Source organism: Lepidochelys kempii, chromosome 14, assembly GCF_965140285.1.
Source record: "Lepidochelys kempii isolate rLepKem1 chromosome 14, rLepKem1.hap1, whole genome shotgun sequence".
In the NCBI taxonomy this organism is placed as follows: Eukaryota; Metazoa; Chordata; order Testudines; family Cheloniidae; genus Lepidochelys; species Lepidochelys kempii.
This window is the reverse complement of record NC_136393.1, coordinates 9,371,307-9,398,545: the sequence shown is the minus strand read 5'-3', so window position 1 is coordinate 9,398,545 and position 27,239 is coordinate 9,371,307. Positions and strand designations below refer to the sequence as shown.

Here is a 27,239-nt window from a genome sequence, read left to right as displayed (position 1 = left end):
CAGGTCATCACCTGATTTGCTCACTACTCAAACCCAAAGAAAACTGACATGTAAAATCATAACGAAACTTTGTAACAGCTATACCAATTCTTTACAACTCTTAGCTCTTCCCAAAAACAGAATAGGTGGTATTGACAAAACATTTTAAACAGTTCCTGTGACACTGTGCACTAGCATAATAAGCAAATGTATTAGCTGAAACATAAGCGCATTAGAACTCCACTATTACATTCCTTATACACATCAGGAAACAATCATCTTAAAAATGTTTTCACTTACCCTCCTATCCCAAACTATTAACCATTGACTTTTCAGTGATAAAACAGAAATTAGCTCTTAAATATTCAATTAAGTTAAATACAGAGAGTTAGACAAGCATTAAACGTAGACAAGGATTAATTATCAAAGATAGGACCGCTTCCTATCTCCAGTGCATTTGCTTATCATGGACTGACTGCAACATCAAGGTAGGAAAGTTGTCAGTACCATTAATTCTTTCATTGTAAGTGCCTCAGGGCAGGGACTCTTTTTAGATATTTGAGTGGTGCTTGGCAAAGTTTTGGGTAATTGATTAATAAGATGGAAGCTTACCAGTTGTACTGTTCTTTTATCAATGTAACCTTTAGTAAAAATCACTTGTACTTTTTTTTTTTTTTAAAAGAACATAAGAATAGCCACACTGCTTCAGACCAATGGTCTATCCATCCAGACCAGTATCTTGTCTTGAGAGTGGCCAGTGCCAGATGCATCAGAGGGAATGAACAGAACAAGGCTATTTATCAAGCGATCCATCCATATCAACTGTCATCCAGTCCCAGCTTCCGGTAGGCACCAGTTTAGGGACACCCGGAACATGGGGTTGCATTCCTAGCCTAATAGCCACTGATGGATCTATCCTCCATGAATCTACCTAATACACGAGACACAGGGCAGGCTTCAACAGTAGCAGTCAGTAAGAGGAAAGCCCAGCTCCAAGCAGGTTTTCCTAAATGGGCACTAGTCTCGGGAAATGAGTTGATTTTTTTTGAAGTCTTAAAACAACACATGCAAGTTGCTATAGCATACACAGTATTAAGCGAATTTGTGAATGTTTCAAGATCCGCAAGTATACTTCGATGTGGTTCATTTCGAATAACATAGAATTCGATTACTCAGGTTGCTGGAAGCTGTAACACCATTTCAGCAAAAGATCCAGCAGTTAGGGATAAATAAGATGTTAAAAAGCACACAATGTACAAGAGACAGCCAAGATCTTCATAAACAAGTAGATAATATTCAACAGTACACTATTAATAAGCTCACCATTTGTACTAATGCATACTGCTTTATCTCGCTGTAAAGAATCATAGCCATTCTGCTGTTCCACACACACTCCTATACTGTCTCGTTTGTCTGGCTGACCAACTGTTTCGATTCTATGACAAAGAAAGTTTTGTTAAATTCTGAAGTTTTAAATAAACAAAAACCAGTAAAAACTGCACCAAGGTTCATACCTAATCAGCACTACCTTATCATAAAGGACCTCTTTACAATGGCCCCAAGGTTTCCACCACAATTTCACCTGAACTTTGAGACCACTTCTGCTGAGTAACTGATCATGTAGGTCCTTAAGATGAGCTTCACCATATACTTCTCTTCAGCTTGTAGCAAATGCTCATGGAGCAGAGAGGTTACAGATGTATCTTTTCTCACAATCCTCAAATTTTCACTTTTTTTTTTTTATCTTCCCCCTAGTGATGTAGCCTGTGGCCCACCACTTTCAATAGTTGTAGAACATGGCTTTACCCTGGCTGTCCCATCTATTAGCATTTGTACCAGTCCAGGCAGAATCACAAATTTAGTCACTGTCTACCAAACTGTCAACATCACATTTTTAAGGCACAAAGCTCCATTTCTGGCAGGTACAGAAGGCCTAATGTTCAGCAAAAGCTCCTTACAAGGGACTCAGAACATAACCCTGACTTAAGTTCTAATAGAGGGATTGAAAGTGGGTTTAATACAGATGATATCCATGACAAGAGGAGGAAGAAATCCTGCAGAAGAACAAGGTGCAATCTCTATCAGATTAACATAATACACTTAAGGAGTTGCCATTCATCTATTTGAAAGGAAATGTAGGAGCAGTGGTGCTAGTCAACTGTAAAAGGGTAAGTCACTGCAGAGAGACAATAGAAATTTGTTAATGTGAATAGACTTGTACCTGATATTTGCAAATGTCAATTGTTAGGGTATTGAAAATAAGCCCACGATATGGGCACCAAGGTGCTCAGAGGCAGGCAGCCAGCCAGCTGCCACTACATAACTTCTGAGCTTTCTGTACTTTTACCATAGTTCAAATCTTTATTAGAAGTTATTTTAAAGTGACTGTCACTAAGGAACTGACTAGCCATTTAGCCCTATTAATATGAAGCCCTATGTTGGGTCATGGCTCAATCCCTCAGGGTGAGAATGTACTGACAGTTGCAGGCTGTTTCTCTAGCTTTTATTATAAAGATTAGCAGGTTCCCTTAACAATTGTGGGAACCTAACTCATCCTGCTAACTTTCTTTGGATAGAGAGACCATGCCTCTGGTGGGGGCAGAATCTTAAAACAAGTAACAGGAAAAGTAATTTGCAAGCCTGGCTTCTGCCAAAATGAATTTATGATTTTGATAAAGAACGGATAGTGAGACTTTTTCAATGATCAACCAAACAGACTTGTGTTTATGGATGAACCATTAAAACCTAATGTCCACATCCCAGCCAAAGGCTAATAATCAGGCCTATAAAGGGAGGGAGGCCATAGAAGCTATATGTTTAAAGATACTTCTATAAATGGATGTGTGTTTTTCTGTCCTGTGAATCATACATTTACCTCTGTTACTCTTCGTTGCTGCTTAAAGATGCTGGGTAAAATTTTCAAGAAAGTCCACGTGATTTATGTTGACTTTCAAAGAAACAGACTCCTAAGTGGCAAAGTCATTTTAAAACCAACAGGATTTAAGCTCCTAAATCCCTTGAGCATTCTTGAAAAAGCAACCTGCCCGGTTTTGGTGGGGATTGGTTTTTACTGGAGCTGAGACAGCTAATACAGTAACTCCTCACTTAAAGTCATCCCGGTTAACCTTGTTTTGTTGTTACCTTGCTGATCAATTAGGTAATATGCTTGTTTAAAGTTGCACAATGCACCCATATAATGTTCTTTGGCAGCCGCCTGCTTTGTCCACTGCTTGCAGGAAGAACAGCCTGTTGGAGCTGGCTGGTGGGGGCTTGGAACCAGCATGGACCGGCAGTCCCCCTATCAGCTCCCTGCTCCCCTAAGTTCCCTGTGTGGCAGCCACCCAGCACGCTATCAATTGCTGGGCACCACAGCTGTCATTCCCCCCCCCCCCCCCCCCCCGCCGTGTGCTGCTCCTGCCATCTACCTAAGAGCTGCTCCCGGGAGCCTCCTGCTTGCTGTGCAGGGGGGTGGGGGGAAGAGGAGTGCTAATGTCAGGGTGTCCCCCTAAGCCCCCCCCCCCAACAACCTTATCTCCATAGCGTGGGGGGGACAGGACAGGGCTCAGGACAGAGGAAGCTTGCTGGCAGCAGCTGCTATCTCAACTTGCTGATCTACTTTAAAAGGCAATGTACTTAAAGGGGAAATGTGCATCTCTCTCCCACCCACAGGGTGTGAGTCTGTCTCTGTTTGCCATGCTGTCTCCCCTCCCTCTGTTTGTGCTGCCTTGTAGAGTGTGAGGCTGCATTAACAACGTGTTAACCCTTGAGGGCTCAGCCGAATGCTAGTTTATCATTTAGCAGTAAGGCATTCCCTGGGAAATATCCCACCCTCTGACTTCACCACCTCAACCAAGCTTCACAATCATCATTGCTGTGTACAGTAATAAATTATTTGTTTAAAACTTATACTGTGTGTGTGTGTATATATATATATTTTAAAAAGGGATTTTTTGTCCAGCGAAAAAAGTTTCCCTGGAACCTAACCCCCTGCTATTTAAATTAATTCTTATGGAGGAATTAGATTTGCTTAACATAGTTTCACTTAAAGTAGCATTTTTCAGGAACATAACTACAATGTTAAGCGAGGAGTTACTGTAACTTATGGCATCAAGGCAGCAGAGGTGTTCAATGCTTATTTGCCTTCAGTCTTCATCAAAACATTTAATGGTGACCAGATACTTAATACAATTAATATTCAAGGGGGAAGGAATACAAGCCAAAATAGGGAAAGAACAGGTTAAAGAATATTTAGATAAGTTAATGTATTAAAGTTGTCAGGGTACTTAAAGATGATTGCTTCAGCTAGTTCCTTGAGAACTTATGGCAGACGGATGAGGTCTCAGAGGACTGAAGAAGGGCAAACATAGTAGCTACCTTTAAAAAGAGGAACAAAGAGAACCCAAGGAATTACAGACCAGTCAGCTTAACTTTGACACCTGGAAAGATACTGCACCAAATTATTAATCAATCAATTTATAAGCACCAGCAAGATAATAAGGTTATAAGAAATAGCTAGCATGGATTTCTCAAGTACAAATCATGCCAAACCAATCTAATTTCCTTCTTTGACAAGGTTAATTTCCTAGAGGATGGTGGGAGAGAAGCAGATGTGATACTGATTTTAGTAAGGCTTTTATCACAGTCCCACTTGACACACTCATAAGCAAACCAGAAAAATGTAGTATAGATTAAATTACTATAAGGTTGGTGCACAAAGTAGTTGTCAGTGGTTCACTGGCAAACGTGAAGGATGTATTGTGTGGGCAGGGGTCCAGTACTAGTCAATATTTTCATGAATGACTTGGATAATGGAAGGGAGAGTATGTGTATAAAATCTGGGGAGGTCACTAATCTGGGATGGGATGCAATTAGAATGAGAAGGATTAGAATTCAAAGGAACCTAGACCAATTGGAGACTTGATCTGAATTCAATGAGATGAAAGACCAGACCAAGGTACTACACTTAAGCAAAATCATATGCCAGGGGGTTTTCAAACTTTTTTCCATTTGCGGATCACTAAAAAATTTTTGTATGGAGGTGTGGACCCCTTTGGAAATCTTAGGCATAGTCTGTGGACCCCCAGAGGTTCACAGGTTGAAAGCCCCCGAGATATGCAGCAGTACTGCTGCAAATATCTAGGGGCTACAGTGGATCACAAATTGAATAAGAGTCAATGTGATGCAGTTGCAAAAAAAAAAAAAAAAAAGCAAATATTCTGGGTTAAAGGAGTGTTATGTAGTAAATGTCCTACTTTGTCCTACTTGGCACTAGTGAGGCCCCAGCTGGAGTACTGTGTCCAGTTCTGGACACCACATGTTAAGATGTGAACAATCTAGAGGGAGTCCAGAGAAGAGCAATAACAGTGATAAAAGGTTTAGAAAACCTGATCTATGAGAAAAGGAAAAAACATTGGGCATGTTCAGTCTTAAAAACAAACTGTGGGGGGTACTGATAAGTCTTCACACATATTACGGGCTGTGCTGTCCACGTCCACTGAAGGTAGGACAAGAAGTAATGGGATTAATCTGCAGTAAGGGAAATTTAAAAAGTTATTAATATTTAACTTAACTGTAAGGCTAGTTAAGCACTAGAATAGGCTTTGAAGAGAGGTCCTGGAATCTGCATCATTTGTGGTCTTTAAGAACAGGCTGGACAAATGTCTGACAGGGATGGTCTAAATATACTTGATCTTGCCACAGGATAGGAAGCTCATCTTGATAACCTCTCGAGGGCCTACATTTCTATGATTTGTCCAACTTTACAAAGATGCAACAGCAGCTTCAAGAATTGGAAATTAATAAAGCCCTTTTTTTATATTTTATGATTTTGAGAGTAGTCTAGCAAATTACTAGTTAGTTCCTTCAAGATGTACAGGAGAACTCCAAATTGGAACCATGTTGTACTCTCCTATTTTATCAGGCTTTTCAGTTCTCTGGAAATCATCACTGAGATTGCTTTATAACATAGCTTTCAGCTAAGAAAACAAAAATCCAAGTGTCTTGAAGTTGTGCATTATGAATTGATCCACAATGAGAACTAATTGTACAAAAGAACATTAGATAAGGTTTACAATTCTCATCTGCTATAGTTTGTTTTCATTAGGTCTAGTCATTATTGCAGTTTTATAAATATTAACTTAGAAATGTTCAGATATCGTAACTTTGTACATTAGAGAATATCAATTCTTTGCCCCTCCAGTTAATGCAGCATCTCCGATTTTTTTTGTCTGGAAATATGTATGTTTTCATAACAAAGCTGACCAACTGCACTAGCTTATCTGTAAATTTAAAACCCATTTTCAAATAAGTGATCCATGGCTTAGATCAATCACCTCATACAAATTGGTATTTATGACTGAGCAGATCACAGAAAGAAGCTAGACTAGTAGTAGAGGGAAGACAGAGCCATCGCACAATCAGCAGGACAGAACAATTGGACTTAAAGGCAACTGTGTAGAAATTCTTACAAACATAATATGCCAACACACACAGTATAAGCACCCTGGGCATGGTGGCAGGCTGGGCACCCCAGTAAGGGGATAAGCTTAAATTGTTAACAGGCCCATGGGTTTGGTGCAGGACACTATTTCTTAACTTAATATTTTTGTCAATTCCAGCAGCAAACCATCCCAGGAAGCACAGCCCTAGACAGGAGGAGTCCTATATATATAACTTTTAGAAAGATTTAGCTATGAAAGTTTCAGTGGTGTTCAGGGGTAAACTGCTATTCATTTTACTAATGAAAATCATTTGATCTAGAATCCATATTTAGGAGGACTATTTTTCTCTGCAGTTTTGGAGAACTTGTAACCTGGAGTTGTTAAGTGTATCTAGAACATGCAGTAGAAATACTATTTAACAGACCATGTTTTAAATTCCATATAATCACTTTGTTGGAGGGCAGCATGCAGCCCACAAGATGTCCTCTCCTTGTAACTGCAGGGAGTAGACAGATGTACAAGATCAACCATAGGTTTTTATAGTTAGTGAAATCGAACACTCCCCAGTTTCCATTAATCTCAAAACAAAGACGCACAAGCCACCATCCATCATATGCACTTATTTATGAATTAGCTGTATGTAGATTAGGCTAAACCTACCAGAGTCACCAGTGCACACTGTGTTGCCTGTCAGACAGCCTCATTTACTCTGCTGTATCATCTTGAATTGCTAGCGCAGCTGGACTATTCTTGCCTTCCTACTGCAAGTATAAACATTACGAACAACTGCAGTCTGAAGAGCAGGGGGTGGTCACCCTAGAGAATCTCTCACCATCCCTTCCAAGCACAGCTCCATGGGGGCAGCAGAGAACTGGGAATAACATTGGCCCAGGCCAATTACATCATACCTCCAATTATAGCCTCATCTAAATGTCTTGGTTGGTGACACTCCAATCAAAGAGATCTAGTTCTAAGAAGGGGACATACGAAATGCTGTTTTTATTACAGCTTTGCTACTCACTGGAGAGGCTATTATGCCTCCTGAATATATGACAAGAAGATTATCTGTAACATGAGTCTTGCCCGTTTCTATCCAGGAGGCTGGTTATCCCTTTGTGAATGTACTGCTGAAACAGATGGATAAAGCCAAATGCTAAGTATTGCATCTCGTGAACTAGCAGAATCTAATATATGCTTTGAAATGGGAAGCTCTTGTGGGGATTGGGGAAAGTAACACAACCTATTTTCTAACTTTCAAGATTCTCTTAAAAAAACACCTGTTCCATCAAATCTTTTGCAGACACATGTGGCCTAGTGCTCTGTGACACAGAAACATGATCTTTCCTAAAAGAGAAGGAGCAAAATCCACACTACAAAAAACTGCACATCAAAAGCATTTTCATCTCCATTATCAATATGAAAAGGTAAGACACTGGTGTGAAACAGAACCAGGGAAAGCCTCAAAGCTCTGCATTTAATAGCAGAGATGCTTTTGTACAAAGCAATATTAAGCCTGGTGTTTTATTTGAGATGGAATTTTGGAGCCCTTTGCATCCATGGCAGACAATGGACAGTTGAATATGCCCGTGCCCTATGACCAACCAAAGCCAACAGAATCCAAGTTTCAGGGTTAGGGTTAATGTAACTTCATCTAGAAAGCTACATGGATAAACACCATAATCACACCCCCTAAACTACAAGCGGAGTTTGCAGCAGGATTGTCAAGCCTATTACACAAAAACTGTCAGTCTGCGTAATAAGAGAAAGTTGGGGAAAAGCTATGGCTATGTCTCTTAGATCTACAATCACAACTGACACTGCCTGGCAGACGAGACATCTCCAAAGGGACTCTCCTCTTCCCCAGCTGAACAGCATCATCTCAAGGGAAGGGCTCAATGCAGAAAAGCTGCCAAGGTTTCTAATCTCACTGTTGTGCCGGACTAAATTCTTAACCCTGAAAGTAAGTTCCCCAAGCTACCTTTTCCCCTCAGGAGTTTCTACAGATGGCGAACAACAGTCATCTGACCAGAGCTATAATTATGCTGGAGGTGGTATCTTTTTGAGAACTTACTCCACTGCCAATTAGCCATTCTTACACTGTCACAGGAAAACAAGCTCCAACAGTCCTAGAAGAATCGGGAGGGTTGGGAAAGACAGAGGTTACTGTTTAGGGGACCTAATCCAAAGCCCACTGGAGTCAATGGAAGAATACCAATGGGCTTTAGATCAGGTCAGAGCAGTTGCTGAGACGCGCCAAAAAAAGTTCTAAACATACCACAGGTCCACTCAGTCTAGGCTAATTTGGGGATCTCATTGAGGAAGGAATAGAGCACTTCAGCTCCTGTTTTAAGTAAGGATGGATCCTACAAGAGGGTCTTGGACTTTGTCCTGAAGAACTAGGAGGTGGAAGCAAAGAGAGGAAGGGTCAGGCTTCACACACAAATTGGACTGCGTATTATGTACACACCACTAAGTCAGTGATTTGGGAGTTTACAACTCAGAGGCACAGTGAGGCTTGAGTTCACTGTACAACACAGCGGTAGCAAAATGAGACAAAACAGGAAATTCCGTTTGCGTAAGTGCCTCATGCAATGGCAATATAGCATGTACTTGCCTGAACGTTAATGTCTGCCCACAGAAGTAAGTAGGAGCTTTGGAGTAGAGCACACCACATGACTGAGAATCATTTCGAAGTGCTATGTTTCTTCGACTGCTCAGGCTGTAACCCTCCAAACCTGCTGTCCATTCTTAAAACAAAAACAAAAACATGAATTACTTCACTGGCTATCATGTGGGGAAGGAGCTTCCGTTGGCTGCATCCAGTCTTTTTACTTCACGTGCAAGTTAGAGTCACGTTACCAAAGCTCTGGGTCTAACCTCTCATTGATGTGCAAAAGGAGTGAGAGAAATGAGGCATTTTTCTGCAATATTGTGATTGTTGCCAAAAAGATTAACCTGCATTTGACTCTTGGCTATGATCACTTACAAAGAAGTGACAAAAATGTATATTACACAGTTTTCTTATAAAATTAATTGGGACTAAAGATAAACTGGCATTTCTTTCATTTTCAGCCAGTTTAAGAACTAGCCTTATAGACATTTACAAACTTATTGGACGTAGATTTTCTATAATAATGAGGAAAAAAAATAGGAAAGATCTTCAGTTTGTCATTCAGTGTGTCTTATTAACCCCTCAAGTACTTGTCTAAATAACATCACAATGAGATACGCTTCCATTGAGAAATAAATTCCTAACTTTCCACCCTCAAGGAAAGCAAAGTCCCAGGCTATTACAGAAACCAGAAATCCTTGAGAAAAGCCAGAAAATAGTTAATGCTCCATTTCTCATTACTTCCCTTTTGAATTGGTTGTAGGTAGAAAACCCCTGAAAACAGGCTCTGACACAACAGGCATGACAGATGTGATTTAAAATTCTTCATGAAACACAGAACAGAATCTCACACTGGCATTTTCCAAGTGCAGGCACTGCTCCAGCCCAAGCATCAGCTTGATAGCTACCATGTGTGCTACAGAACTAGCTGCAGTTAAATTTAAGCAAAGAATTCAACTGTAGAAGGGTATGTATCTAATTACCTTGTATTATTTAGATACACATTTAATTCCATATATTGCAAGGCAGGAAACTCCATTGTCTTCAGACAGCAAACAGCTCCTCATAATCTACAGCACGTTATGTTTTTTTCACACACACTATAAGCTTCAGAAGACTAACAACAAAAGTTTATACCATGAGGAACTAATGTAGAACGGCCAGTTTGTGGAATACTCCATGGACTCCATTCCTGGCGTCCGTCACCCCGGGCACAGACTCTGAACTGGTAATCAACATTTGGGTCGATATGTAGTACTATGAATTCCATCTCTGAGCCAACATACACATCTTCAAAGTGATTGGCAGTACTCTTGCGATACTGAAGCCTGTAGTCTTGTGGTATAAAGTCATCATCCACCTAAACAGACATTTATTCCATTAACAAGGGATCATGACCATTTCTTCCCTGGATTTCTTTGAACTACAATGTATCCCAGTAGCAGTGCAAGTTACCAACATTTGTCCTTCACAAGGTAAGGTGACTAATGGTTGGTCTTTGTTAAAACAGCAGCCAAAACACAACATTCTTTCATACTTCTGGGGAGGAATGGCAAGGAAGATAGAGCCATCCAGCAGCAACTTAAATATGTATGGTCCTAGCAACCATACCTTTGATTTATTGAATAAAAAAGGAATGCCTTCTGAAAACTGAAGAAAGCAATTAGCCAAGTGTCTGATACAAAATCTGAGTTTCTCTACTCACCCACTGTACCTACCAGAGTACTCAAATATTTAAGGGTGCATAAGTTTAATGTGGTAGGGACTGTTTATCCCTATGAGTGAAATCCTGGCATCATGGAAATCAATGGGAGTTTTCCATTGTTGATACAGCATCTCGCACAATGGAGCCCTATCTGCAATTACCTACTGTAATACATACCACCACCAAGTATGGATTCTACAAGATGTTTATTTCTGTGTCAATCTGTGCTTCTGACAAATGTGTGACACTAAGACCTGTTTCTGCAATTGCTATTTAGATGATAGTGTCATATTTCTGTAGCACTCATCTGTTTAGTGGGAAGTGTTGTAGGCTGTTTTTTTGGGGAGGGGAAGGCTGGGTGAGGTAAGCTGCTGCCTCTTCCATTTCCAACAGTTTGGCCCAAGAAGAGAGGAGGAGTGTGCAGTTTTTTCAGCTACCTCTGCTGGCTTTTCTACACAACAGGTTGTAGACAGACCTGTTGCACTAATTGGCAGATACTGGGAGAAGCAAATAGGTAGCCCAGTGCCAGACTGAGCAGACTAGGGGTTGGATTCTCATGTGAAGGTCTTCCTCCACACACACTTGTGCCTCAAAAACTATCATTATGTGCACCTGGATCGGACCGTAACATACAATTTCTTCCAGTATATTTTAAATCCCAAGTCAGAAGGAGATGATTCCCTTGACGGAGAAAGAAGTGAAAGTGACGTTCAGTTTCTTTTGAGAAAGAATACCTTTTTTATTTTTTTGAAACAGGGTCTAAAAGAGAATCTGAGTTACATTCATTCAAGAGATTTACTCACCTTACACCACCGGACTAGGATACCGCCAGGCTTCTCAGTAAGTTCTTCTATCTGTACAGGTGGCCGAGATGCTACAGTCCCATGGTTGAAGATTTGATTTTTCACTATAGTAAGAAGACAGTCATCCAGCTGGGCAGATAAACAAGGCACATCAACCAAGGCGGGCACTTCTGGCAAGCTAAGGAAAGAAAAATTGCTAACATGTAAGGGAGCAGCTTGTATACAATTCTATTTCAGCGATACACTTAAAAGACAACACATGTGGGATTGATTATTTTTTTAAGTCTATACTTCAAGGGACTGGTTTTAAAAATTAGAACATTAAAGGAATTCCAGATTTCAGACTTAAAAGACTGAGGAAGTAGCTAATATTTTTGGCCTAATGATGTTGTCTGTGTCTCAGTAATCTCTTCTCTTTCATTGGGATTGATGAAAACAATTGCAAAAAAACAGTCCATATTTCAAGAGAGACCATCTGAGGACTGAACACTACTTGAATTATCAAGGCCAACCCCTATCAGAATCTATATGTAAGTGGGACAGCAAAGCCTAAAATAAACCTTTGAAATAAAAGCCCCTAATGTTCATTGCCTTAAAAAGGAACAAAAACAAAAAAACCCTATGTAGAGGCATGTCAATCGTGTTCCTTGCTGAATTCTCAAATCCCCCCACCAGATTGATGTCTCTTACCTATCCAGCTGAATGTGCAAAGCCTTTTTTGTAAAGTTGCACAGGTTTTCATTCTGCTCTCCCATGACCTCATGGATGACGCTCTCTCCTGGAATGAAAGAATAAAAAAAAATTGTTCCTGATATGAAAAATGCCCAAGAAAAACATTCTTCACATCAAAGAATAACCAGTGCGGGGGGGGTGTCAGTGTTTTCAATGCTCCTGCAAGACACTTAGCTAGAAGATACAAGTGTTGAAATTCTATTAGTTACTAATATATGCCTATATAGCATCCTCTGATGACAAAGAGCTTTGTAGGAACTCACAGGAGAGAGTTAGGTGATTTGACCGAGGTCCCAGACAATAACAGAGCTGGGGCCAGATGCCAGAAATCATGGCTCCTTATCCTCTGGCTCCACCTACTTGACAGCTCAACTACTTTAAACGGGAAACATCATCAAAAGGCAGAGCATCTTTACTGATTAGAATCTCAAAAAGCTAAAACTGGCAAAGAAATTATAACAGGTTCAACAGTGCACAGAATCAGGCCCTGCTCATCATCATTAATGTATTTTTTTTTTAATTTTTGCAAATGTAACGTTCTGTGATAGTCTGAGCAGTGCAAGATAAATAGATAAATAGAAAGCATTTCAAACACATCAGCTCTGATCCCCTACATTTACGTGGCAACCCCTGAAATTATAGGAATATCTACAGTGACTTCTGCTTAAATCCAGCTTGGACTCTTCCCAAGTTTATCATCTGATGAGTGTACAGTGATCTGTGGGAGATATGTGAGCTCAGTCCAGTTCCAAGTGCACAGTTGCCAACATTTAAAAAAAAATAAAAATAAAAACGCACACTATATTTGGCAGCAAAAGATTGAATGTGCATGAAAACTGAATTCCCTTCTTGCTCAGAGGTGGCCCCTCTAGTTCAGAATAGAGCCACTGTATAGCAAAACTTTTACTGCCAGTGTCCACATAGACAGCTGTGGCCCAGTGGATTAGAAGTAGACCAGTGGCCAGGGATCCAGGAGCTCTGATATAAGGTCTTATCAGACTTATGCAAGTTATGCCACCTCCTGTGATCAAATGGAGATGGTGTTAATACCAGCTTCACAGGAGTAGGTGAAACTATTTGGAAAGTAACAAATTGCTTTGGTGGATACAGGACTTCATTCAGACAGCAAAGCTAGCAACTTCCTTAAGCACAAAACTCACATCCAAGTGCAAGTAGCAGACTGTACGATATGTTGCAGTTCACAAACCAGAGAGCACAGTGGAAGAAAGTTAAAGTTGAGACAGACAAAAACAATACAAGGAAACAACCAGCACAATCATAGCTGAAAAATGGCACAGAATAGATTCTCCGGGGCAGGGACACAGTCAGTAGCAACATTCCTTTGTGACTAGATATTTGGTAATGATATGGAATAGTTCACCCTTAACGGGACACCTCAACACTTCTATTGTTTTCTGTCTCAACTGCAAATCTTCTGGAGAAAAGCATGACTTTCCTTGCAGATATAAATGGGATGTGAGGGAGGGAAAGGTCAGTGACAGGCAGTACAGTATAATCCTTGAACTTCTGTACACTATGTTTTTACTCCACAGACTCAAAATAGCTTCCCTCCAGTCCCAAATGCTGGAACAAACATTCACTCTATTTTGGCAGAAACTCATTTTCCAATATAAAATAAACTCAAATCCAAATTTATTCTCTCCTAGAGCAAAAGCAATTGGACCACATAGGGTGAAATTTACCCCCTGTGCAAAGGACTAGCATAAGACCTATGCGCCACTGAAGTTCCACCTAGGGTTAAAATAAACTGCCAGATTAACAGTACCAAAAACAACACAAATATTTACATTTACATTGTGTAGAGAGTTGTCACTTTGGATGGGCTATCACCAGCAGGAGAGTGAATTTGTGTGGGGGGGCGGAGGGTGAGAAAACCTGGATTTGTGCTGGAAATGGCCCAACTTGATGATCACTTTAGATAAGCTATTACCAGCAGGACAGTGGGGTGGGAGGAGGTATTGTTTCATATTCTCTGTGTGTATATAAAGTCTGCTGCAGTTTCCACGGTATGCATCCGATGAAGTGAGCTGTAGCTCACGAAAGCTCATGCTCAAATAAATTGGTTAGTCTCTAAGGTGCCACAAGTACTCCTTTTCTTTTTGCGAATACAGACTAACACGGCTGTTACTCTGAAACCTGTCACAAATATTTTGTTATTTATGGGGGCATCTGAGATACATTTTATTTTAAGAGGCCAAACACCATACATTGCTTCTGCTTTGGTGGCCTGGAAATTAACTTTGTGGTAATATAGACCTCTGAAAGGTACTCTCCCCCTTTACCATTCCATACTTCAGCCCATTTATACTTAACCCTAGGGTTATATACACCAAAATGCTAAAATATGGATCCTCAAAAGCGAGAATTGATATATGTTTCCCCCCACCCCACCACCAATTCTGCAGAGATCTTTAAACCTTTACTAGTGCTAGTTTAGGATAGGCCCATTTCAGCCAAAACATGCAGATCATAACATGCACTATGATCTACACGAGGGGTGGGCACGCTTTTTAGCCTGAGGGCCACATCGGGGTATGGAAATTGTATGGTGAGCCATGAATGCTCATGAAATTGGGGGTAGGGGTGCAGGATGGGGTGAGGGCTCCGGCTGGGGGTGAGGGTTCTTGGGTGGGGCCAGAAATGAGAAGTTCAGCGTGCGGGAAGGGGCTCTGGGCTGAGGTTGAGGTGCGGGAGGGGGGGAAATGAGGGCTCCGGGGGGGACTGGGGATGAGGGGTTTGGGGTGCTGGATGGGGCTCCAGGCTGAGACAGAGATTCAGAGGACAGGAGGGGGATCAGGGCTGGGGCAGGTGGTTGGGTTACAGGGGAGGGGTGTGAGGGCTCCGGCTGGGGTTGCAGACTCTGGGGTGGGGCTGGGGATGAGGAGTTGAGGGTGCTCTGGGCTGGGATGAATGGGTTCAGAGGGAAGGAGAGGGATCAGGGATGGGGCAGGCAGTTGCGGCACGGGGCTGGGGAGGACTCTGGCTGGGGGTGTGGGCTCTGTGCTGGGGCCAGGGATGAGGGGTTTGGGGTACAAGAGGGGGCTCTGGGCTGGGATTGAGGGGTTTGGAGGGTGGAATCAGGGCTGTGGCAGGGGATTGGGGCGTGGGAGGGGCTCAGGGGTGCATGCTCTGGGTGGCCCTTACCGCAAGCAGCTCCCGGAAGCATGTCCTCTCTCCGGCTCCTATGTGGACACATGGCCAGGCGGCTCTGCACATGCCCCATCCGCAGGTGCCACCTCTGCAGCTCACATTGGCTGGGAACAGCGGCCAATGGGAGCTGCGGGGGTGGTGCCTGCAGACGGGACATCACAGAGAGCCACATGGCCATGCCTCCACGTACTACGTAGGAGCCGGGGGGGGGTGGAGAGAGTCATGCCAGCTGCTTCCTGGGAGCCATGCGGAGCAGGGCAAGCCCCCGACCCCGCTCCCTAGCTGGAACACCGTAGTTTGCCCACCCCTGTTCTACACTAATCTTTAAGAGAAGACTTATAGGAATGTACATTTTAAACAGCCCCCTACCTTCCTGGAGCAGGTCATCAGCTGTACTGACTCCATGTTCTATTAATTTCTGGCATTCATCCAATGGCTTGATGCTCTCTTGTTCTATGGCATCCACTTCCTGCAGCAATAACACTAGTCGCTCATCCAGCAGCTTCCTCAGGGTCCCTTTTAAATCATTAAAATGCTGCTCAAGTACATCCCTTGTCAGAGCTGCGCTCTCTCTGATCTGACTCAAGACAACAGAAAAGAGAAGGATTCAGGGTAAGCAGCTGAAAAGAAATATTCCTTTATCATTGTGAATCACATTGCCTGCATTTGCTCGTGGAAAGCTCTATGCTAGGTCAACTTTTACAAAGGCTCTCAGACAATTAACAAACCTACTAGGATGCTGTCCATTGTAGGATACTCATTTGATTAAGGGTACAAAGCAGGGGAGAGAAAAGGTAGTGAGGCTACCCAAGCAGAAAGACAAGCGATGAAAGCAAAGTAAGACTTGTAATCTTTTAGAGAAAGATTATAAATAATGAGAACAGCCACTGAAACTGGAAGAGAGGAGAGTATCCTTTATGACAATTATCTTCCCCATACACAAACTAAAGACACGCCTAAGAGTGATAAGCCTACACTAACAGGGTCACAAATCATGGGGACAACAGGATGCCTTTGGCCAACTAGGAGGCAGGCTACATATGCCATGGCCAAAATAGCCCAATGCAAATGAGACACATTGAAAATTTAATCAATTCAATCAAGCCAGAACACATTAAGTGAATCAATTTATTCTGGGACTATTAGACAATAAAAATGTGGCCCTCATTACTGCAGTATCTGAGCACCTCTATCTTGAGGTATTTATTCTCACAACACCCTTGTGAGGTAAGGAAGTACCATCATCCCCATTGTACAGATGAGGAACTGAGGCATAGAAAGGATAAGTGACTTGCCCAACATAACAGAGGAAGTTTGTAGTAGAGCAGGGACTTGAATTCACATCTCACAAGTCCTTGGCTAGTGCCCTAACCAGTGGGCAACGCTTCTTCTACTTTATTCAACAGATTTCCTTTCCAGTGTCTATAACCTATTTAAGTCTCCTGAGGAAAGTAAATACATTAGCAGCTTATTTGTTCTCAAATCAGGGAAATTCCTCCTCTCAGCAGAATTTGTGTTCATCCTCAATAAGAACATCCATAGACACTACTGTAACCTATGAGCTGCTCCTCAGAGCTGCTAGTCTTGAGCAGGTGCATTAAGGAGAGCAGCTCAGACACACAAGAAGTTTTAGAACAGAGTTACAACCAATGATATTAAGGCTATGTACTGAAAGTTAGAGAGAGAGAGTGTGAGTGTGTGTCTTAGGTAACTGCACAGGACCTGTCATGTCGTTAACACATTAAGCAGCAGTGTGGTATTTCCCATCCATCCAGAGCACTAAGACAATGAAATATCCATTCCTTGTGCAGCCGGTCCTTCCCACACACTGGACTCACTTTTGTAATGAGAACCGCACTGCAGCACACAGTATTAGAACAGAGATATAACTGTGCGTATTTTAACGTCAAAGATCTTCATTGTTGGTTCACCACATTGTACTTGAATATTTCAGCATGCAGAGGCCTTATCCAAAACCCATTGCAGTTGGCAGAAAGACTTCACTGACTTCAGTGCACTTTGGATTAGGCCTATCACAAATATCACCAGCCAGTATTTGGAGAAACCTACAATTCAGCTCCACAGAGAGGAAAGAGAATGGTTTCAATGTTTACTCTGTCTGTACATCTGTGTGTTTGAGTCACTAATTTAACTTTAACAAGCGATTTCTAAGATACAAGAAGACTATCACATAGTCTCAAATCAGATCAGACAAGTATCCGGTCATGTCCAGTACCAGATGCTCCAGAAGAGTAAGAAACCCTGCATTCAGTAGTTATGAAATATGCTATCCCAAGTGAAAAATCTCTTCTTTCCTCCTATATTTAGAGGCTTAACCCCAGAAGCATGAGGGTTTGAATCTCTTCCAAGACTTTCTTGTTTTTGTATTTACTATTACAACTCTGAATAGTCTTGTTATCCATTTAAGTGACTGATCATTTGTTTGAATCTTACTAAGTTTTTTGCCTCAACCTTAGTGCAAGGAGTTCCATGGACCAACTCCACAGTGCGTGAAAGGCAGTTTTGTTTTGTTTTTGAATCAGCTGGAAATCGATCACCTTTGAGTTCCATTGAATGTTTCCCTTCTTCTTTTATTAGGAGTCAGGGTGAATAGTGAATATGCCACTATATCCATATTTGATCCTATGGATATCGTAAGAATCTTTATTATGAAAAAGTTGTTGTTACAAAACGTTTATTACAAAGTCAATTAAGAACCCACTGCATATAATTTTTTTAGGAAGGAAACATTTGAATACATGAAAAATTAATCACAAGCTAAAAGTGAGAATTAAACATTCTACTATGAAGTGCTTTTATGATTTACACACATAAGGAAATGCTGCAACATAAGCCAAGCCTTAGATGTAATTTCTAGATCTTTAGAAGTACTGACAACCAACACAGGAAGCTCTTGGGTTAGGTAAAGTAAATTTCCTCTTCAAGCAGTCTTCATGAGCCTCTGCGGCTGCCACACAGCTTGGCTTCCCCTCACTTGTTATTTTAGTATTTAAGAAAAAAAGGAAGTGTTTGGCAGTGTATATATGAGGTGGGGGTGGAGGACGACAGAAAAGAATGGTTATTCCCCCAAACGCATTACCATTTTAGATGCGTATACAAAGTCAATCGGTATCAGAATCTCAATGCTAGAGCTAAGAATGTGCAAACACAAGAGAGGATGAAAATACTGGAAAGTAAAAATACACACAGACTCGAGGAAGGATTTGAATACTATAGTAAAATGTTCCAAAAATGGAGGTTGATGCTGCAATGCTAAGTGGTCTATAGAGCAAATGTTTCCTGCTAGCTCTAGCCCAGTCTTGGAGTCTTGAGATTTCCAAAGGCTCTTGTCCCCATGTGCATCCTGCATGGTTGATTCATGTCCTCCTTTGTCAGCTATCTCGTTAGCATAAACGCAATTGTGGCCAACTCAGCAGATGACCGAGGCCACAGTTGGAAAGTGAGTCCAGGGGAACAGAAACAAATGCATACAAGCACAGAACCATACAGCAAAGAGATCAACTGAAGTCGCAGGAACAAGGAAAGTTTCAGTACTAATGAATGCAAAGTCCTGTACCCAGGGAGAGGAAACAAACGGCACAAATAAAGGTGAAGGTAACTAAGCAGTCACACCCACCAAAGAAACAGAGCAGTTATACACATCATGCTAACACAAGTTTACGGTCATGTGTCCCATTATATTTTATGTTAATGAGCAGCACTACCATTGCAGCTCAGATGACAAAGTTTGGATGAGGGCAGGAGTCATCAAACTTTTCAGGGTCACACACCCCTTACTCCTGTCTGCCCCCACCCCCGAGCAGCTGGGAGCAGGGGTATAGCCGGGAGCTGGGGCCCCGGGTGCAGGCCCAGCAGCCAGGGCCAGAAGCAGAGCTAGGTGGTGTTCCTTCCCTGCCCCCCACTGAACAGTCCTCCACCCCTCCGGGGGGGCACTCTACAGTTTGGGGACCTCTGGACTAGGGGCATCTATGAGGCTCGTTACCTTCAGCAGTTTGCAATAACAACAACTTTGAAAACCACTGTGATTAACGAACATTAATCTTCCACTTGGTCATAACATCAGGGCAGTAACCCTCATAGGTTTACAACAGATTTCTATGGTGATGGGATCAGTTTCAAGGAAATTAATTATCTGATCACAACAAAAATTTTGCAAGATTTAAAATAAACGAAAGACCACTCCACAAGATGAACTAACACCAAGGGGGTATTTCAGGTCTACCAAAAGCAAAGACATTCAGAGTACGTCCACACTGAAGAGTTAAATCAGATAATGGGTACTCAAGTCTGAATGCATGGGTATGGAGTCAGGCAATTATATGAGAATCTTAGCTTTGGTTTTTTTTTTCTTAAAAGCAGATTTCTGTCTTTCAAGGTTGCAGAAGAAAAACTTTAAAACGGGAACTCTAAAAGCCCCCAAACCAGAAGGTTGATAAAAACTCCAAATTTTTAACATCTCATGATCAGGAGAGGGAGGGACGTCTCATTAATTTTTAATTCTTGGAGCTGGCAAAACAGCGGCAGTTCTTATCTCAGAGCTGCTCAGTCTGACGCAGGCAACAATTACCTGCATCAGTTTCGCTCAGGTCATGTTCAGATTTTTTCCCCCTCAAAAGGGCCAGAGACTTGTTTTAAATTGAAGCGTGGATGCCACATAATCTGAATCCGTCCCAGGACAGGGGAGCGGTGTGTTCCAGCCCATGGACTCGGGGTGTCCCTACCCTGCCCCCCTCCAAGAGTCACCCCACCCCCTATTTCCTCTCCTCAGCACAGCCCCACCCTCACAGCTCCCTGCCCAGCTCCCCTTGACCTCATGCCCTGCCCCCGCGCCCTCAGCTCTCACCCCAGGCCCGCACTCCCAATACCCCCCACCCCCCGTGGCCCACCTGCTTGCGCGCCTGCTGCAGCCCCCGCAGCCTCTGCTGCAGCTCCCGCCGGTAGCTCCGCGCCGCCTCGACGCTCTCCCGAGCCTCCTGCAGCAGCAGCGCCTCACCCTCCGGATCCATCCCACTCCCTGCCCGGGCTGTGGGGACCCGCTCCTGGCAACAGCCGCCCGGGCTGGCCTCACACCCGGAAGCGAGCCACATCCGGGCAATGAGCCAGGCAGGGGGGCGGGGCAAAAGTTTTGGGGTTTTGTTGTTGTTGTTGTTGTTTTTTAAAATCAAGGAAAACTTTATTGATATACATGGCACACAAGCTAGCATTGGTGGAGCAAAAGGAAAGCAGAGTCACCAAACCCAGGTCCTGATGGCAAAAAGCCCCTTCAGAATTCAAGGCTATCTATGTTCATGCAGGCCCATCACTGAAAGGAAACACATCATTATACTTATGTTGCATAAGACAAATACATTGATACCTACAATGAATTACCATTGAACGTATTGCCACATTTTACATGTCTACACACTAATAAACTAATAATTCATTAGAGCAATGAACATACACTCATTGCATTACAATGAAACTATTTTTAATTTCAAATTTAAAAGTCGCTTTGTGCCTCACTTTCCCAACTAGAAAATAGAGATAATAGTACTTTCTTTCCTCTCTTTCCTGGGTTGTTGTGAAGATAAATACCACTGAAGATTGCAAAGCACTTAAGTCCTAAAGTAATGGGAGATAGATAAGTACCCAGGATAGATACATAGTAATAATTACTTATATGATAAAAAGAAAAGGAGGACTTGTGGCACCTTAGAGACTAACCAATTTATTTGAGCATAAGCTTTCGTGAGCTACAGCTCAAATAAATTGGTTAGTCTCTAAGGTGCCACAAGTACTCCTTTTCTTTTTGCGAATACAGACTAACACGGCTGTTACTCTGAAACCTTACTTATATGATGTATCTGGCCTTGCAAAAATCAACTTGTCCAATCATGAGGGACAAGTAATTTTTTTCTTATGCACTTAAGGCCCTGATACTGCAAGTAACTCCATCTGGGTTGACCTCTACACTATACTGACCCAGGCCCTATCATATTATATTATAGTAGGTCCCATTATGTTAGGCAATGTACAATAACAAGAAGCAGACTCTAAACAGACTCGGCTAACAAATGGTGGGAGGAAAAAGTGAGGCATAGAGAGGTGAAGTGACTCGGTGTCACACAGCACGTTAGTGGCAGAATAGGGAACAGAAACATGCCTCCTGAGCCTCAATCCAGTGCATTAGCCACTAGCTCATGCTGCCTCTTCTCTCATATATATCATTTTATTTAGGACCCATGACACGTGCAAACTTACACATGTGCTTGATTTTAATGCACCATGAGTGGTTCACTGAAGTTTCACAGTGCATTAAGTTAAACACACACATCAGTTTTTGCATAATTAGTCTTATTTTGCAGTAGTACCCAAAAGTATGAATCAGGACTGAGGCCTTACTGTGCTAAGCACAGAGGAAGCACTGCTTCAGAGCTCATGGCTAATCAAAAGACTCAAATCATATTTGAAAAAAAAATGTTTAATGCAGCTCATGATTTTGGGAAGACAGCAGGCACTCCCCAGTACCCAAAACTCTTGCCAGGAAGACCTCTTCCTAAACAGTCCTTAGCCCTTCTTTTGGGCTCAGCTTCTTCCCCTCCTAGGCTCCGGTCTGTCCCTTCTCACCTTCTACTGTAAGTCCCTAAACCATTGGGTTGCAGGGTAGAGACCCCAAACTGCCCACTCTTTCTTTCCCAGGGTCTTTTCCCACCTACCCAACTCAGTCTCCTCACTGGCCCTTTTCTGGCTGTCTAGCGAGCCTCCTCTCCCTCTTGAGCTGAGGATGCACTCCCAGATTGCCTCTAAATGGCCTCAGACAGCCATTGTACATACAACAAACCTAGTTCTTACACATGTGCTCCTCCAGCATGTGACCCAGCTATCTTTCATTACTGCCACCCAAACCTGGCACAGGTGAGCAAGCCCAGCCCCCTCAGAAGGCCAGCTCACTCGGACACTGATGGTGTATTGTGGGGGGGCCCCAGCGTGATTTCAAGGGCCAGGAGGCAGTGGCAGCATGTGACCTACACTCCGCACTTAGAATCATAGAATAGCAGGGTTGGAAGGGACCTCAGGAAGTCATCTAGTCCAACCCCCTGCTCAAAGCAGGACCAATCCCCAATTTTTGCCCCAGATCCCTAAATGGCCCCCTCAAGGATTGAACTCACAACCCTGGGTTTAGCAGGCCAACGCTCAAACCACTGAACTATCCCTCCCCCCCTCTCTAAGGAGAGGCCAGTTAAGACTATCTCCTCTGGGACCCCCACCCCGACGTGACTGAGATGAGGCCATTTTGCATTTGCAGAAAGTTTGGCCTCTATTACTTCCCATTTCTACCTTCCGTTTCTACGTCAGGACGCTGTGCGCGCTCCACCCCCCTTTTCATCAACGTGCAGGCGGCGCGAAAACCCAACTGACAGCGAGAAGCCTCTGCTTCGCCGCGAGACCTCGGGACTCCACGAAAGGAGGAGGCGTGACCAGTTGGCGCTTAGACCACGTGACCGTCGGAAGGCGAGTCCCTGAGGCGGCCCGAGCCGTGCCAGCATCACGTGATGCTGGAAAGTCTTGATGTGTAGGCCTGCTTGGGTCACGTGGACCCGTTGGCCTCGCCCCCCCCCCGTCGCGCCGGGCTCTGCGAACCTGTCCCGCGCGCGCTTTTTTGCCTGGGTTCTTCCGTCGCGCGTTAATTCCTGTCAGGCGGCTTCGGCCGAGCCGGGCGCTCTTGCCCCATGGCTCTGGGCCAGGGGTCTCCCTGGGACTGAGGGATCCTGCTTCTCCCCCTGCCGCGGGGGGGGATGGTGGGGAGAGTGACCATGGCCGCGGAGGCTACTTCTGCCCCGGGGAAGGACAGTGACGCCCCGGTGAGACACCCGCCCCACGGCGCGCTGTGCCGTGGGAACTGGAGGACTCGGGAGCTGGGGCCCGGCTGGGGAAGGCGGGTGATTTGGGGTGGGGGTCATGGCGCCTGCGGGGACTCCGGGGCAGGGTTCTGGCGTTGAAATGCGGGGGAGGGGGAGGGCTCTGGGGGCGGGAGTCCTGGTCCCACTGTTGTGGTGCTGTGAGGTGAGTCTTCTAGGTCAGGGGCTGTGGGGCCTTGTCCTGGGGCACGAGCAAGGAGTTGGGGTGCAGCGAGGTGAGGGACATGTTACTGGGGGGGTGTTTGGGGGGCTGATGGGGGTAATGTGGTGGGACAACTCAGTGATGTGATGAGGCAGGGATGGTCTTGCTGTACAGCACCTAGCGCAACAGGGCCGTGACTGGGGCTCCTAGGCACTCCAATAAGACTAATAATGTTAATAAAGTGATGGTTTGGTATTGCCGTCTGAAAAGGTTCAGGGGCTCTGATGTGGTGCTGTGGAACAGCTTCACAATGCGGCATTGTGGGTTTCCCGTGGTATGGTATTGCAGTTTACAGATGTCCTGGTTCTGTGGGATGTATGTTTCATGCTGGTGCTGCATCAGTAGTTACTGTGGGGGTTGTTGTTGGTTGTTTGTTTTTTGTTTTTTTTTTACTGTGTGTTAAACATCTCCAAATGCTGAATATTATTGAGCTAAGACATGAAGACTCAACATGAAAATGTTGTCCTGTTGCATCCCACCAACCCAGCAGCCCAGTGGTAAATGTCAAATAACAATTGTTACCTTGAATTTATACGTCTCTAATACTACCAAAGTTATGGTTAAGTTTTTTCATTGATAATGTTTGTGGATTCCCTGAAGGCTTAAGGAGTCCACTCAATTTATCTCCTACAACAAAAAGTGTAGCAAAGTGTAGTGTGTTGTTATTTAAGGCCTCGTCTACCCACAATATTTTTATTGATTTTAATTGTTTTGGTTATGAGTGTGGTTGATTTTTACTGAAATAGATAATTTGTACACCCTACTATAGAAACAGTTATACTGGTATAAAGATGGTTCCTTATTTTAGTATAGCTTATTACCATAAAATTAGGGGAATAATTTGTACTGGTTTAAGGACCTTTATACTAGTACATCTGCATCCACTCTAAGGGGTTGTACCACGTTAATTATACTGGTTTCCAACCAGTGTAAAGCAGTACAAGAACTGAGTGTAGACCATCCCTTACTATCAAATTCACAGGCAAATGCAAGAAGCATAATAATTTATTACAAAATAATGACATTTGTACATTGTGAAGTTGGTTCAGTAATAGTATGACAAATCAGTGGTACTACTTATATATTGGAGAAAGAAGTAACATTATTTTCTATTTATTGAAAAAAATTAGAATACTTAATTTCTTTTCCTTGAGACATATTTTAATATTAATATTTGCATTTCAATAGTGCCTTTAGGCCCCAATCAATATCAGGTTTGACTAGGTGCTGTACAAAGGTGCACTTTGGTCACTGCCCTGAAAAACTTAGTCATAGATCATTTTTCTTGAAGATAGGCTTCCTTAACTAAGGTAGTCCAGGATCCTTTCAGAGCTGTTTTAGGCCCTGATCATGCAATTAACTTCCTGCAGGCAGACCTCTGTGCAGAGTCTCACTAAAGTCCTTGTGGCTGTGCAGGGGTCTACCCTGCCGAGTGAATTTCAAGTGAGCTTCCCTACCCAAGTTGCTGGCTAGTTTTATCTAAAGTTGAAACATCTGTTGGAAAGAGTGTAGTAATGTTGAAATGCACCAACCTATGAGCTTTCCTTAGAGAAAAACTTGCATTTTTCTTTTATCCTGTTAAATAGTTTGGCAATGTACTGTTCAGTGTTACCACCTTACATACCTCATTAGTCTAAGTAACTATTATTGTTAAAACTAACGTTGATTTTTTTTCTTTCTTATAGCCATGCAAGAAGCGAAGAGAGGAAGATCCCCCTATAAAAACAATTACAAAATATTTTTCACCCTTAGCAAGAACAGTGGATAAAGTGTCACCACCAAAATCTAACAACATATTGGATTATTTTAAAAAGACTTCTACAAATGAGAAGACCACTTTACTCATTGGAGTTGGAGAGAATAAAATAAACCAATCTTACCAGCTGTGTGTTGATGATGGCAAAGATTGTAAATCACCTTTGAGACCTTCTTCAAAATCTTTTTCAAAGCTGAAAAGGAGAGGGAAGAGAGTTAATTTAAATAGCAAATTAGGAGATATTAAAACACCTGAGAATCAATGTGTGATAGAAATCAATAGCAATGACAGTACAGACATGAAGAAACCAAAGGAAGAATGTTTAAATACAAGTTTTATTGCTAACAGTGCTTCTGCTTTACTTGCCCAAAAATGTGTAGAAGAATTAGCAGCAGATAATCAGCAAAGCAAAAACTCTTCAAACACTGTCACCTACAAAAAAGATGCTAAAAAAACTGGATCGGAACTAAATGTATCAAAAAATTACCTAAAGAAATCAAGGCAGAGAAAGCACAAAGATACTGATTTGTCTGAAAATTCCTCCTCTGAAAACCAGCTGAATGAAAAGGAACTCAAAGATAAAAAACAAATCACATCTTCTAAAATAATTGAAAGTAAGAGTTCTGTAAGTAATTCAAGCCTTGAAGTTAATGTGGATAAGACATCACAGTTAAATGATAGTACAGTCACAGTGTCATTTGAGGACTTTTTGAAAAGTCAAGGAGAAAATAAAGTGGATCAAATTCCAGAAACCAGAATGCCAACACTAAACAATTTTATTATAGCAAGTGAAACAGACAAAAGTGGTAGTACCAGTGACCCTGAAAATGGCGAGGAGTCTCAGCAACTACCTCTTAGGACAGTAACTGTCCTTGCACAGATTCATCCCATTCCCCCAAAATCTCCCTCTCTGCTAAAGGAGCAGAAGGTTTCTAGGAAAATAGCTTCTATCTTTTTGAAGCAAAAAGGGTATGAAATAGAAAGAGAAAGCAATCCATCTGTTTTAGAGATTGAACAGACTGAACAAATGACTCAGAAAAGAAAATCTAATGTAGTTATAGAGGAGGAAGAATTGGAGTTAGCTGTACTAGAAGCTGTAGGTCCTGAGGCTATGAAGCCAAAATGTACTGTAGAAGAAAGACATCAGTTTATGAAAGCTTTTAGACAACCAACATCTGATACAGTAAAAAGTGGAGTTAAAAAAATACCTGGAAAACTGAAGGAAGTCAGTGAAAAGCCTTCAAAACAAAATGAGGGAATGGAAGAAAGTGAAGCAGCCTCAAATACAAGACATGAAAGTGAAATGCCAAAGGATTATATTGACCAGCATTCACATTGTAGTACCAAAAAAAGTAGTACTACTAAGGAGAGAACTAATATGCTTAAAAAGAAAGGAAAGAAGGTTTTGGAGACTAAAGAAACAAATGTTCCAAATAGTAGTGGAAATAACGAAAATACTGGGGCTAATGCTCATATTAAGGAAAAAACCTTAGATATAAGAATCTTATCACATCCGAAACAGAATGAATTAAGGAGGAGCCTAAGGCAAAAGAAAATTGAAAGCTTCAAAAACATTACACCTGAAAAAGCTAGGATTAGTAATACTGTTTCTGAAAATGCACTAGGTGATAGTCCCCTATATGCTTCCACACCAAAATCAAGCAATAGATCCTTGAGGAAAAGTAACATGTATAAGGCTGAGGTGATTACAGTGCCCTTTGATGCAAAGAGCCCAATAAGGTAAAAGTTTGCATTTTTAGAATATCTGGTATATTTTGCCATGGTAAATAATTTTTATCTACTAGAATGGTTGCTTATTTATATAAATTTCAGCATTAAAGGTGGGATATAGATAGTAAGTGGATTGAGAAGCATTCCTAGGTTTCCTATAGACTAGTGGGCTGGTTGAATAGCAACA

The 27,239-nt window shown here is 42.4% G+C and overlaps 2 protein-coding genes across 2 annotated transcripts in view; one reads left to right on the top strand and one right to left on the bottom strand.

The window, feature by feature from the left end:
• CRLF3 (cytokine receptor like factor 3) overlaps nt 1-20,549 on the bottom strand; it is a 33,184-nt gene extending 12,635 nt beyond the window's left edge. The window contains exons 1-7 of the mRNA XM_073310756.2: nt 20,349-20,549; nt 15,811-16,018; nt 12,229-12,316; nt 11,539-11,716; nt 10,168-10,390; nt 9,034-9,166; nt 1,303-1,415 (exon numbers count right to left, since the gene is read on the bottom strand). Of these exons, the coding sequence (XP_073166857.1) occupies nt 1,303-1,415; nt 9,034-9,166; nt 10,168-10,390; nt 11,539-11,716; nt 12,229-12,316; nt 15,811-16,018; nt 20,349-20,549 (1,144 nt within the window). The remainder of the gene's footprint in view (nt 1-1,302; nt 1,416-9,033; nt 9,167-10,167; nt 10,391-11,538; nt 11,717-12,228; nt 12,317-15,810; nt 16,019-20,348) is intronic.
• A 2,504-nt stretch (nt 20,550-23,053) lies between these two features.
• The window catches only part of ATAD5 (ATPase family AAA domain containing 5), a 26,896-nt gene continuing 22,710 nt past the window's right edge, over nt 23,054-27,239 (top strand). The window contains exons 1-2 of the mRNA XM_073310574.2: nt 23,054-23,306; nt 25,251-27,061. Coding sequence (XP_073166675.2) covers nt 23,241-23,306; nt 25,251-27,061 — 1,877 coding nt within the window. The 5' untranslated portion in view covers nt 23,054-23,240. The remainder of the gene's footprint in view (nt 23,307-25,250; nt 27,062-27,239) is intronic.